At 40.7% G+C, this 12698-nt stretch overlaps 1 protein-coding gene across 4 annotated transcripts in view; it reads right to left on the minus strand.

Annotated features, from left to right (window-relative positions):
* The window catches only part of pax2b (paired box 2b), a 29809-nt gene extending 17188 nt beyond the window's left edge, over window positions 1–12621 (minus strand). For 2 of the 4 annotated variants that reach the window (XM_080872559.1, XM_080872560.1), the window contains exons 1-5: window positions 12032–12621; window positions 10297–10462; window positions 9620–9817; window positions 6736–6815; window positions 6525–6644 (exon numbers count right to left, since the gene is read on the minus strand). In XM_080872559.1, the coding sequence (XP_080728685.1) occupies window positions 6525–6644; window positions 6736–6815; window positions 9620–9817; window positions 10297–10462; window positions 12032–12074 (607 nt within the window). In that variant the 5' untranslated portion in view covers window positions 12075–12621. Of the gene's footprint in view, window positions 1–6524; window positions 6645–6735; window positions 6816–9619; window positions 9818–10296; window positions 10478–12031 lie in introns of all 4 variants that reach the window. The other 2 variants (XM_080872558.1, XM_080872557.1) reach the window with 2 other exon arrangements.
* Window positions 12622–12698: the final 77 nt, after the last annotated feature.

Here is a 12698-nt window from a genome sequence, read left to right on the forward strand (position 1 = left end):
GAGCAATGACCTCATTAAATACTTTCCTAATGAGTTTGTACTTTCAATTATTAGTGCAAAGTCCTATTTAATACAACGTGACATTCATTTTGTAAAGTATGGTCCCATAAAACAGGATGTATGAGCTTACAGTGTCCTTTGTTTCTTAGTCAGATCCACTCCTTGGTACCCATGTTTCATTTTAAAAATAAAAGATGCGATGGCCAAACCAGGAGTCAACAAACAAATATGTGATGTCATGCTCAGCACAATAGCATATGAAAATCCCCCCTTATTGCCCCTCATAGTGTCACTCTATACCAGCGGTCCCCAACCCCTGGGCCACGGACTGGTACCGGTCCGTGAGTCGTTTGGTACCGGGCTGCGAGAGTTGAGGCTTGGGTGTGAAATGTATGGTTTTCAGGGTTTTTATCGGTTTTTAGTGTTATTTTGTTCTTGTTTTTATCGTTAACTCGGTTTTCCTGGGTCTTTTCACGTGTGTTATGAATATATCTTCGTTTTTTTCGGTACCAGTACAAGTTTTATTTTGTTGTATTTATCTGCGACACCTTAAAGGCCGGTCCGTGAAAATATTGTGGGGCATAAACCGGTCCGTGGTGCAAAAAAGGTTGGGGACCGCTACTCTATACCCCCCTAGAGGGGCCTATCCCCACTGGTTTAACATGTGCAATACCCAGCAAATACAACGATACAGCTCTACTACTTGGTAAAAAGTTAAATTTATTACTTTAAGAGCATAACGCAATTCATACACAACAAAAACAAGGAAACACCTCCCCCCAAAAAACTGCTTTCTTGCCCCTGTAGTGGCACTTTGGTACATTCAGGTGGATAATCTCACCTGCTACAGCTGCACCAAGTCACTTTATCAAACCCAGTTGTCCTCTTTGCTACCAAAGCAAATAGAGTCATTAATTACTTTCCATCAGCGAGCCTGATCCACAACACCCTGATCAATACCCCCAACCATATTTGTCATTCACCAGTGTGGAATACACTTCCCACACACAAGACAAACCATCCTGGGTCAAGCTACACACTTTTCCTCCCACTCAGTCCAATCTGCCCTCCCTGCTACTGATTCTCTTCTGACAAATCAGCAGAGGTGGTGTTTTGGTGAAGAAGACGACTCTCTTAAGACCATTCAGGAAGCTATGTAATTATGATTCTTCAAGCATAGGTTTAAGTAGTTTGGAGAATGTTTCCCCCAAAAAAACACCAAAGCCCCAAAAGAACATATTGTTCTTAAGTGAATTATGACTCCTGTGCATTAGGATAAAAAAAAGAGTACAATTATGTCATTATAAGTGCCAACAAAACATCTTTAACACCAGACATTCCCGTTGCTGGTGAAAACTGGTTTTTTAAACCATGACTATGATTGTTCTCTCACCTTATTACCCCTGTTGCTATCATTAAAACCCATGACAAAGTTGCTTAACCACAGCAAGGTAGTTATTTTAAGTCAAACCTAGAAAGGCCTAACTGGAAAAGCTCTGGAGTGTGAGGTTTTTTATTTAGATTTACTTTTTTTCCATACTCAAGATTGAAAAAAAAAAAATAGTATCTAAATTAGTAATTTGATAATAATTTACATTTGACTGATTTCTGCCTCATTAGTTTAACCTCTTAATGCCCAGTTTATCACATTTAATATGTGATTTTTTGTGTTTTTGAGACTTCCACATGATCAGTGTGATCCCACCCTCAACATAAAAAATTTAATAAATTGCACAATACAGTTTTAAGCAATAAAGAAATAATAAACTGTCACAAACTAAACTCACAAATGCATATATATATATTTTTTTTTTTAAAAAAGAAGAATTTTCTGCTACTTATTTCATGGTTCAGGGTTTAAAGAGTTAATGTGTTAGCGAGCTGAAGCCGCTGTCAATTAAATTTGACCAAGCCTGATCTACACTATATATCTACTATATTTAAATTTAGAAATGTTAACTTTAACATTTTGCTTATATAGCCATACATATTGTTAAATAAAAATGCATCAGCTTGCATAAGTGCTTCAAAATCTCTTCCGAAAGTCCGAACCATCATCTGGACATTTCTAAATCTGCCCATTACGCTGCAGTGATAATAATCTCTGACCACAGTGGCTTTGTTGTTGCTTGTCTCGCTCTGTGGTCACTTATTGATCACCGCTGGCACTGAAGATATTCATCTTGACATCGGTCTGTATTAACACTCTGGTAACAAGGGAGTAGCCTCCATCAGATCAGATAACCAGCTTTATGAAGCAGCCTCCTCTCTGCAGGATTGGCACCCAGAGGTCATGACCCCTAGCAGGAGACTTAAGCCAATGCAACTCCGAGTCTGAAGTCGGTCTGAGTGACTGGCTTCTCCGTCACAGTTGTTATTTTTGATAACAATTATCGCAAATGAAGTGTAGACTGAGTATGAATAGCAGCTTTTCTTAGAAGAAGAGAGGGGCTTCAGAATAGAAGTTTAAGGTCTTTCGTTTAATGAAAATTGAGTTTTGAAGTTTGTGTTTGAGGCACCTTGAGGTCAGGAAAGACTCCCTTAGACGAATGAGCTTTGCCCCCTCCCAACTGTACTCCCACCCGGTCTGCTTCGTGTTTAAATAACATGTCAACATGCATACGAGTTTGTTCCCTCAACACATTCACGTATTTCACAATAATATACCTGTATAATTTCCCGCCTGATTCAATTCTTGGCTAAATGAAATCAAATTAAAACTCGTTTGCATCAAATTGGATGAACTCAGCTTCATTTTGGCTTGCTAATTGATTATTCTGATTATGTAAACATAGATGAAATACTGTCTTCTGGATGTAATATGTTTTTTCTGTGTTACTGTAGGAACAACAAATTGTGTAGATCAGCAGAAATTAAATTTTGGTAATAAGAATTTGAGAACTTTAAACCCATTTTTTTTTGCATTATTTCACATTTTATTAGCCAAACATAGCCTGATTGATTACTTGCAAAAAAATGTGATTACTCCTGAGAATTTGGGTACGTCGAATATCACCTAGTGGTGGCCATTAATTTGTTGTGATGTTGCCAAGCTTTTAAAGGCTTTATTAATCTAATTCGGAGGTTACACTTCGGTGCTGACATTTTGCTGCACTCCCAGTTCCTGTGTTGATTCTTCCTCTCTCCCAAAACAGATGCTGATACACAGAGCAGGGTGTGACGGCGGCCCGCTCCATCACTCATCTCCATCCACACGCCTCAGTTCAGTCCTCATGACGCTCAGAGATGAGAAATAATTAATTCAACAGCTACTGAAGCACAGAATCACATCCATTCTGACTGCCACTGGCTATTGTTGTTGGGTTTTGAAATATATGATGATCATCTTATCATGAAATTTCTCTCTTGGTATTTCTTTCATAAATCAAAAAAGAAAGCCAGACAAAAAGCAAGAAAAGCACACACAATGGCTGAAATTAAGAATCATCTACCGGTCTGATTGTGCAATTGGCGAGTTGCTTTGAAAGGACATATGATATCACTTTAAAGGACCGGACACACTTCATGGACACGGCCTGTTATCAACACACCTCCGAGTTGTCTGCTTAAGTCAATTCAGCTCTTACACACATTCACTAATAACATGAAAAAAAAAAACGAACAAACTCAAAAACAACACCGAAAGCAAATTTGTGCTCAAATATTTCGACTGTTTTTACTTCACTCGGGGAGAAGCAGCTTCTCCTTTGTCTTTTCTGAAGCCCACAGTGTCAGAAGCAGTGGGGGGTTTTCGAGCAGGGATGCAGGGGTGAGGCGGGTGGTGGGGTACTTGGATGTTAATCTGTGAGGTAATAGCTTTTCTCTGCAGAATTGCGAATTCTAATATATGTCAATTTGTAAAACGTGCAGACAGCCGTGGTCACCAAAGACACCATCTCCTGGGGTCTCGCTCGTGCTCCCTCCCTCTCTCTCCCACACCCTGTCCGTCTGCAACAATGGCTGCCAAGTGTAACATGCTACTTTTAATTTGTAATAACACGTGACAATAGCAGATTAATGGCTCTTATGACACCTGTGTCCCTGAAGCTCCTCTTGCCGAGACCCAGTGTACATAACGTGTGTCACACTACATTATCTCTACATCCCGCCTGTAATGGGGGAACCTTTTTTAAGGGCACTGCTGACTTGGAAACTTAGGAGCTGTCTGCCGGCTTGGCAGAGAGCCACGGCTACTGCCTAAAACAAATACTCTGGGCTACACGGCCAATCCATTTCACTGGGGCTTGTGTTGCACACCGCCTCCCCTCCCTAACCCTTCCCCTCCTTTCCTTCTCTCTCATTTTTGTTCATGTTTTCAACCCTTGATAATGACTGCTTGTGCCATAATAATCATGAGGCTTACCAAGTTAAATAGGGCTCAGGCAAGCTACTGTGCTGTGAGGAAATTTAATCCCAGCATTAACCCAGTATACACTACTGCCTACTGAGTGAAGGAAGATATGTCTGAACAGCAAACAAGGCATTGCTGAAACACAGAGAGAAAATCTGCTTTGAACCCAAAACAACAATGAAGCGCTCCGATAACAGCAATATCTTTCTAACATCTCCGAACATCTTTGCTTTCATTGGTATATAATATGAATATGCAAATGCTACAACCACCGCTTAAATGTGATGTCAGCGAAGTCCACATCATGCATAAATGCTTTACTTTCAAAAATACACCCCTAAAATATTGCTACATGGCAATATCGGTCTCCTAAACCACAAGAGAGGACGGATTGGAGTTGCAGCTCAAATGTCAGAACATTATTCACACAGTGAATCACATTTACTCAGCGGCTCAAATTTATTACTAAAGCAAAAATCTTTGCATTCCTCATCATGCAGAGAACATGGCATAACTGTAGCGAGAGCCCTCGTGCAATGGACAGTTTAACCTACCTGCAGCAAAATCTTTTTGTTTGGTAAAGTGCACTTTAAGGGAAGACAGCAACAGGACAATTGTGTCTACAGGGTAGCATCGTATGTAATATACTATTCTTACAAACTGTGGCTTGAGGCAAGACATTGCTTTTGCAGCTGTGTGTGGCCAAAGGCCCAAGGTTTTATGTTTTGGAGAGATGAAGTATCCATGACCCTGTAGTTTCAGGTAGGCACCAGCTGGCTTTTGCGAGAGTATATAAGAACCAAAGCTCCACCATCTCTGTCAGTATGAGCCCTACTCTGACTTAAACACGCACGCACACAGGCACACGCATCCACGCACACACATGCAGCTTTCGTCTCTTTCTATGTAATGCTGGACGAGCACCTAAATCACAGAAATGGCAGCACATCAGGGGAATCATTTGAGACTGAATAGCCATAGAAACATGGTGCTGTCACCTGGAAGACCTCCACAAAACAGGCCAGTTCTCCTTCTCTCTCTCTCTCTCTCTCTCTCTCTCTCTCTCTCAGACACACACATACACACACACACACACACACACACACACACACACCTTATTCCTCTCCATGCCCTTTAATACCTCTTTGCCCTTCAGTAGCAATCTGCATAGAAATGTGTGCATTCTATCATTCAGTGACTAGACATTACACCCTGGCTAATATGAGAGGTCCTCGAACGACTGAAAATGAACCCTTGAAAATACCAGACGTTTGCATTATGCCACTGCGATTGCATCTCTTACAGGGAAAGACTTGATTATGTCATTTGCCATGTCCACGTCATGCTGGTTTTTATATCTTTGCCAGGAAATCTACCTCTGACAGGTCATTAGTCATCCCTCCCTCCCTGCACGCACATAAAACATCAATTCCACTCAATATCCCGCAAACCCCTGTGCTTCTCAACAAACGCCAGAACAAAGAAGACGCTATGTAAACTGCTGCCGCGCTCTGATTAGCTCTCATTCCAGAGCACTGCAGAAATAAGGCACTCATTCCCCACCCTGTTTGAGATAACTGCCCCTTTTCAGCAGCGACATCATCCCTCCATACCCATACACGCCTTGTAACACGAGTGCATCTGTTTAGCTATTCTCATCAGCTTCTTATGTAGTGACATTAAGGAAGCCTATTGCTTACAGAACCAATAATCTTTATCGCCTCAGGCCCCCTTACATCCACTAACCTACGACTTCAGCTGCAAAACTAGAGCCACTTTTGCTCTAAAAAAACAAAACAAAAACCACAAGCCCTCCACAGAGCTATAGCCGCTTTCTTGACTGACCTGGGTGGTTGGCTACATCATCTTGACATGTAATTATCTAAAGCCCTTTAATCACTTCCATAAAGATTAATTGCAGGAGACAACAGCGGAGGTCGTGTCTTCAAATCAAAAGACTCCTTGGCAGGTTGACACAGCAGTGTAACAGAGTTCAGACTTAGGTGTTTTATAAGGGTCATCTACTGGAACTGAAGCAGGTTTGAATGCTGTAATTGCATGTTCAGCACAGAGGGTTTTATAGTACAAAGCTGTAACCTCGTTTTTAAAAAGACTTTTTTTTCCTCCTGATCTTATGTGTTCATTTTTTCTTAAAAGTAAAAATCTCACTTACCTTCATCTCTTTTCCTCTTTTCACCATTGGATCGTGGAATACCCAGAATTCCATTGATGGAATAGGATCCCGCAGGGTCGTTGGAGGCGCTAGTTACAGGTGGAGAGGCTGTGCTTGGTACTGAGAAAAAGACAGGAAAAAAAATCAGCAACTCCTATTTGATATACATGTATATATATATTTATAGCACACATGGGAGCTGTAATATTACCAATTGTGTGGCCTGGTGTCGACAGAGATGTCCCATCAGGAGATGGATGGAAAGGCTGCTGGACTTTTGTTCGGATGATCCTGAGCAACACCAGAAAAGCACATGTCACCTCACATATATGACACTTATCTATGCATAGAAATCAGTCATAGCAGTTACTGTGAATAAGCTATCAAATGTAACTCATACACAAGAGGGGATCTGGTCAGTGGTTCTACCTTAAAAGTGAGACTGAAGAAAAGTCTTCATTGCACTTTTGGTCTGAGTGATCTTGCAAACAAAGCATGAAATCACATCAATTCACCTCAATGATCAGCTTCACTGACTCTACCTGGCCCACACTAATCAGCACGCTCTCTCTCTCTGTCTCTCTCTCTCTCTCCCCCACTGTGAAGGGGGTTTCACTGGGCCGATCACAGCCCTATAGCAGCCCGCTTTGCCTCCCAGATCAAACATCTCCGCAGAACCACCAGCCCCCATGTGCCAGTGCGGATGAGGTTGTATTGATCGGGGCTTGGGGAGAAAAAGTTGGGGATTAGTCACACGGGCAAACAGATGCAAATAGAAAGCTATAAATTATATGTGACAGGAAAGCAATAGTTCCTTATTGCCTTGCACAAGCTTACGCCAGCATTAGATTCCTTTAATCTGAATGGCAACTGGGGAGAGAGGGAGCTGTCACAATAATTTGTAAACTTTAAAACTATTCATCACGTATGCCACGAGAGCCATTTAAAAGTACTAAAAAAAAAGAAGGCGGTGTGAGGACCGTAGAGCCTTTTGGATGGTGTTCTTATCGCTCATTTGTGACTATGTAGATTGGAACTCTGAATCAAAAATAGTATGGTTTTTATTTTGGTCATCCGATATCAATGTTATGTAGGTGCCAGAAGCCTTCAGAAAAATTAATCCCACACTGTCACGAATTAAAAACAAAAACAAAAACCAAGAAAACTCCCCTCGAAGGCAAAGCTACCTAACAACAAGCCTTTGCAGAAAGCGCATATTGATGTTTTAATTTTTTTCACTTCTCCCCATAACAGTTATTCGACCCCTTGACTTGTGTGTGCTACATAAATTCAAAGACTTTATTTGGTATCCATGTTCTTGATATTGAATAAGCAATTTGGGAGAATGAATTAATGACCTGGCTGTTGCTGAAAATCCCCTGAAGAGATATTAAAATTGCTTTACTCCTGAATCAATAATATTGAACGCCATTGAAGACCCTTTTTTTTATGTCTAGCACCCAAGGTAGCGTTACTGGTTGGTTGTGGTGGCCCTGACGAACAGTACAACACTATCTCTGTAGCATTTAATAATGCATGCACAGGGGAGAGGTGTTTAAATCAAGCATCCCCTTTGTCACAAGTCCTGAGGTCAAACTGTCTGCCACAGAAACCCACAACTGGCCCCACTCACTCACAACCATCCAGCTGGAAAAGACTCTGGCTATGGCCTTGTTTTTTCTTTTTTCTACATAACTACTTAACTGGGAAAACCCCTTTTTCAAGTGCAAACATTTCTTGAAATGGATTAAGCTATTATTATAGTGACTTTTAAGAACTGCTGCATCTAAGTTTGCAACTGACCGAATCACTGAGAATGTTTTCATTGTTAAAATTTCATTGTTATGTTAAAATATTTAGCCGTAGCTAAATCAAAGCAAATGCTCATAGAGTTTCATTTATATGTGTTTTTGGAGCAAGACACTGAACTCTTACATGAGTTCTATTGAAAAATATATTCAGCATTAAGCCATAATAGAAATTCAAAGTAGCTCTCATATTTGGCTGATAGAATTATACCGCTTTGTGTTTGCATTTTAATTTCCCACATAAACAAAGACACATAAGTCTCCCCCCTCTCACACACACAGCTTCCTTCCAAAATAGAAAGCTTTAATTGGAATTGAAAAACTTTATAGGGCTCTTTTAATGATATTAATGTACATTTTGAATTTATCACATACATGTGTCTGAGCCTCCTTAAATGGGGCTTTTTAAGCAGCCACGAAGCATGAAATGAATTTTCTTCAGCCTTTTCTCTATTTAAAAGATGTCTTGTGTGGAGCTGTCCATGCTCTCCCATCAGCTCATTAAAATGTAATGCTGATGCTGGCTCTATGGAACAGTGCCTCTTAACCAAAGTTCATCACCAGGGATCTCTGGTGGTGGTGGTGGTGGTGGGAGGGGGACAGGGTAAGGAAGGGTGAGGTGATAGTGGGGATGTCCTGGGTCTTGCTGTGACTGCCGTTTTCAAAATACAGGCTATAACTATATGCTGTTAAAAAATACTTTGAAGAGATGAAAGCAATTATAGGGACAATTGTGAATGAACTGAAAATGTGATAAGAAATGTGATAAAAAAAGATGTATATATATATATATATATATATATATATATATATATATATATATTTCCGAAATATTATCTTGCTGAAAAACCCGCGTTGCTTTCTCTGTGCAGTAGCTCCAGCACATTAGATGTGCTAAAGAAAATTGGCCTTCTTTATAGCGCCACGGGATCTGGTCACCGAATATTGATCGGTTTTCATCACGACAGATTCACTCAGTCCTGGATGTACTGCTGATTGTTGAGGGAGTTTGGCCTGAAAGATTGAATTGCACCTCTGAGACCGCAGGCAGCCTCGGCGTGCCGGGCAGCAAGAAGTTGGTCAAACAATATTCTGCAGTGGGTGGCGCGTTTAGCCCAGACATACAGTGATAAATGATTTTCAATTTGCGCCCTGCCGGCCCTCTTCATTAAAGTGTTTACATCCGGCAGCCCGTCGTTTACCTAAACTACATTCACAAAGGAAAAAAAAAAAATCCAAATTGTGTATTTATTTTGAAGTCACTCTATAATTTCCATTTCCCCCTACCTGTTAATGGATGAGACGCTGGGAACAGTGTCATTGTCGCAGATGCCCTCTGCCAGAAGTCTGTCTCTGATCTCCCAGGCAAACATGGTTGGGTTTTGTCTCTTGTAGTCTGCTATTTTTTCCACAACCTTTGGCGTGGCTACTTTGGGTTTAGACCCACCAATTACCCCTGGTTTGATGCTACCAGTCTCGTAGTATCTGCAAAACAAAAACCTGCAATAATTAAATCAATACGAGCAATAAACGGACTGTTAACCTTAAGAGTGGGCAAATCCAGTTATGTTTTGTTTAACACGAAAGTGTGAAACATTTAACTTCTTTAAAAAAAGAAAAAAGAAAAAACCCCAATCAGTTTTAATCGTTACCTTTAAATAAAAATAAAATAATAATTACTAGCAGGAAACCGCACGCTGTGCAAACATATAGTTCTGTTGTCAAATCCTTTTAGTGGACACTAAACTAACAAGTCATCTGACCCCTCCCAAACTAACAGACTGCTAATTATAACGGTTACTCAAAGGCAGTTTTCATTTATATTTCAAGATTATTAAAAGCAGAGCTGAGTTTAGTAGGCTATGTTCAATTCTCTCTTCCCACATTATTTTACATCTGCGTTACATACTCTCCTGCTAGGAAAACCTGCCTGGCTGAATGCAGGGCTGAGAGTTTTCACCTACCTGCCCAGGATCTTGCTGACGCAGCCGTGGCTGACCCGCAGCTGCCTGGAGATGTCGCAGGGCCGGACGCCCTGGTGGGCCAGCTCCACTATCCGCTGTCTCACCACGTCCGGGAGGGGTCTGCCGTTCACAAACACCCCGCCGAGCTGGTTCACACCTCCGTGCCCTACGTGGGATACAACAGCAACACCACAAACAGACGTAACATTACATAAGGTCGTAATAGACAGGAAGGTCCAGGCAGGTAAGTATTTAAAAAAAATTATATCAGGCAGAAAAAAATCACGGAGCAAAGGCGTGTGTAATATAAGTGAGTAGGCTGACCTACATGCATTTATTATTATCGAGAACCCTCTAATGGTGTAATTTAAAATATATATTTTTTTCATTAAAAAAGTATGTAGCTTCTATTTTAATTTTATGAAATTACAATACCATATTTCTCTTTGTTTCTCAAACAGCTTCACCAAAGCGACTAAATAATAATATGTTTTCAGAATAATCGCAAAAATTGTATGATTGTTTCAGCTGCTGGAGATTTAAAAGTGGACATAGTGACAGCAGCGCAAAGCAATATGTAAGATATTAAATATTTATTTAATTTGGTCACATATTTTCACAAAATAAAAACTGACTAAAATAATTTTTATTATTATTTTGATGAATGTTGCTTGATGTATTTTTTTTATATGTATACATATTTTATTCAAATTAAGTTACAAAAATCAATCTCAAACGTCGTGAATTAAAATACTTTCAATAAATAAATAAATATCGATGTGACACTCACCTACTCAACCACAAAATTATTTAGAATATGCATGTGTTTATTTCTAATATTTTAAATATTATTGTAAATAATCTCTCTTATTGTGACATCTTCCTCCTTAAATTGGACCTGTAAGCCTCCTCCACAACGGAAATGCATGTCCCGAAATGAATTTAAAAAATAATATAAATATATTTTTGACACTCCATGAAAGTTTCACACAGTCGAAACAAAGACTTGATATTTTCTTAGCACCTCACGGCTCCTGTTGGCTATTAAGTTACGAGCTCCTTCATTCCCTTCATGCAAATTTAAATAATTGAACAAGCCTTGATTACTCACATTACATATTATTTTAGTAAACGGAGAGATTATCAATAATTCACACACATTCGCCAAATTACGAGTAAAGCACACTGTGCGTTGACTACAAAGTGCTGCACACAGAGCTTGTTGTTAGCTGGATAATTTGAGTAATAGATGTGTAATGTGTCCTGACTTATTAGGCCTACACACACGCGCGCGCTGCGCGGGAAGCTACGTGGGGATGCACGTGTAAATTACAAAGTACCTGCCAACGCATGTTCTTTGTTTACTAGTGGTTAAAAAGTTGAATTTGTGCACATTGCTGCTGTGAGCGGAGCAGCTTGGCTGTGACAATTTCAGAACATTTCGCGAGGTTCAAATTCGCGCACACGAAAGATATAAGGTCTGAAATTCGTATTAAATATAATATTTATTCCACTGCCAGTCTTATGATTCCTTTTGAGGCTCTGTTCGTCCGTTTATCAGATGGTAATTTTGTCTTTTTAAATGCACGAAGATGCCGGTTACGTCCCAAATTGCTATACAGGCTGCTGCGAGCCGCCTTTGTGCTGTGCAGAAATATTATATATTCCCGTTATTATTTTATCCGCATGCATGCAAAAGCTGCAGTGGCAAAGAAACTCGGGTTGTGCTACTTACGGTGCATCGCTGTAAAGGGGTCTGCTTTGCAGTGAATATCCATTGGATAGCAAAGGAAAGACAGATAATCAACTGAAGTCGCCGTTTCGCCTTCCTATCAAGAATGAAAATGTGAAGAAGAAAAAAAGGTGATTCTACTCGATGGAGGGACTAAGTTTGCCCCTCCACCCCCGCTTCAGCAACCGATCTAATGGCAACTTCTTCCCCCTCAAAGTTGCCCTTCTTTTCTTTAACAGTCCCGTCCTGCAGCGGAGGTCTGGCAGGTGCAAAGCATGACCGAAGGATTGTTTCAGAAACACGACCTGTGCTCAGTTTATCGGTATTTTTTCAAAGCCTGGAGTGACCAGAGGTAATTCTCACAGCATGCCAGCGAGCAAACTGGGTCTCTTTTACAGAAACGAAACGTTCAGGTTCCAGTGTGCAGGGCCCGGTATCTCCTTTAGTCCTGGTGGCTTTGAGTCACACGTCAAAACGGCGAAGGGAACCTGCGCGTACGCACACACACACAAGCACACACACGTCGGGGTTTCTCTTTCGCGCTGGATGCGTTAGGCTGGATCTTTGGGTTGGAAATGAAGCCTCTCTCTGTGTCTGTGGTTCTAAAAGCTGCAACCCTCCCCTCCCTCCCTCCCCCTCTCCTCTGCAGACCCCCCTTTTGCTTATATGG

This window comes from Rhamphochromis sp. 'chilingali' (genome assembly GCF_963969265.1).
Source record: "Rhamphochromis sp. 'chilingali' genome assembly, chromosome: 22".
NCBI classification, from domain to species: Eukaryota; Metazoa; Chordata; class Actinopteri; order Cichliformes; family Cichlidae; genus Rhamphochromis; species Rhamphochromis sp. 'chilingali'.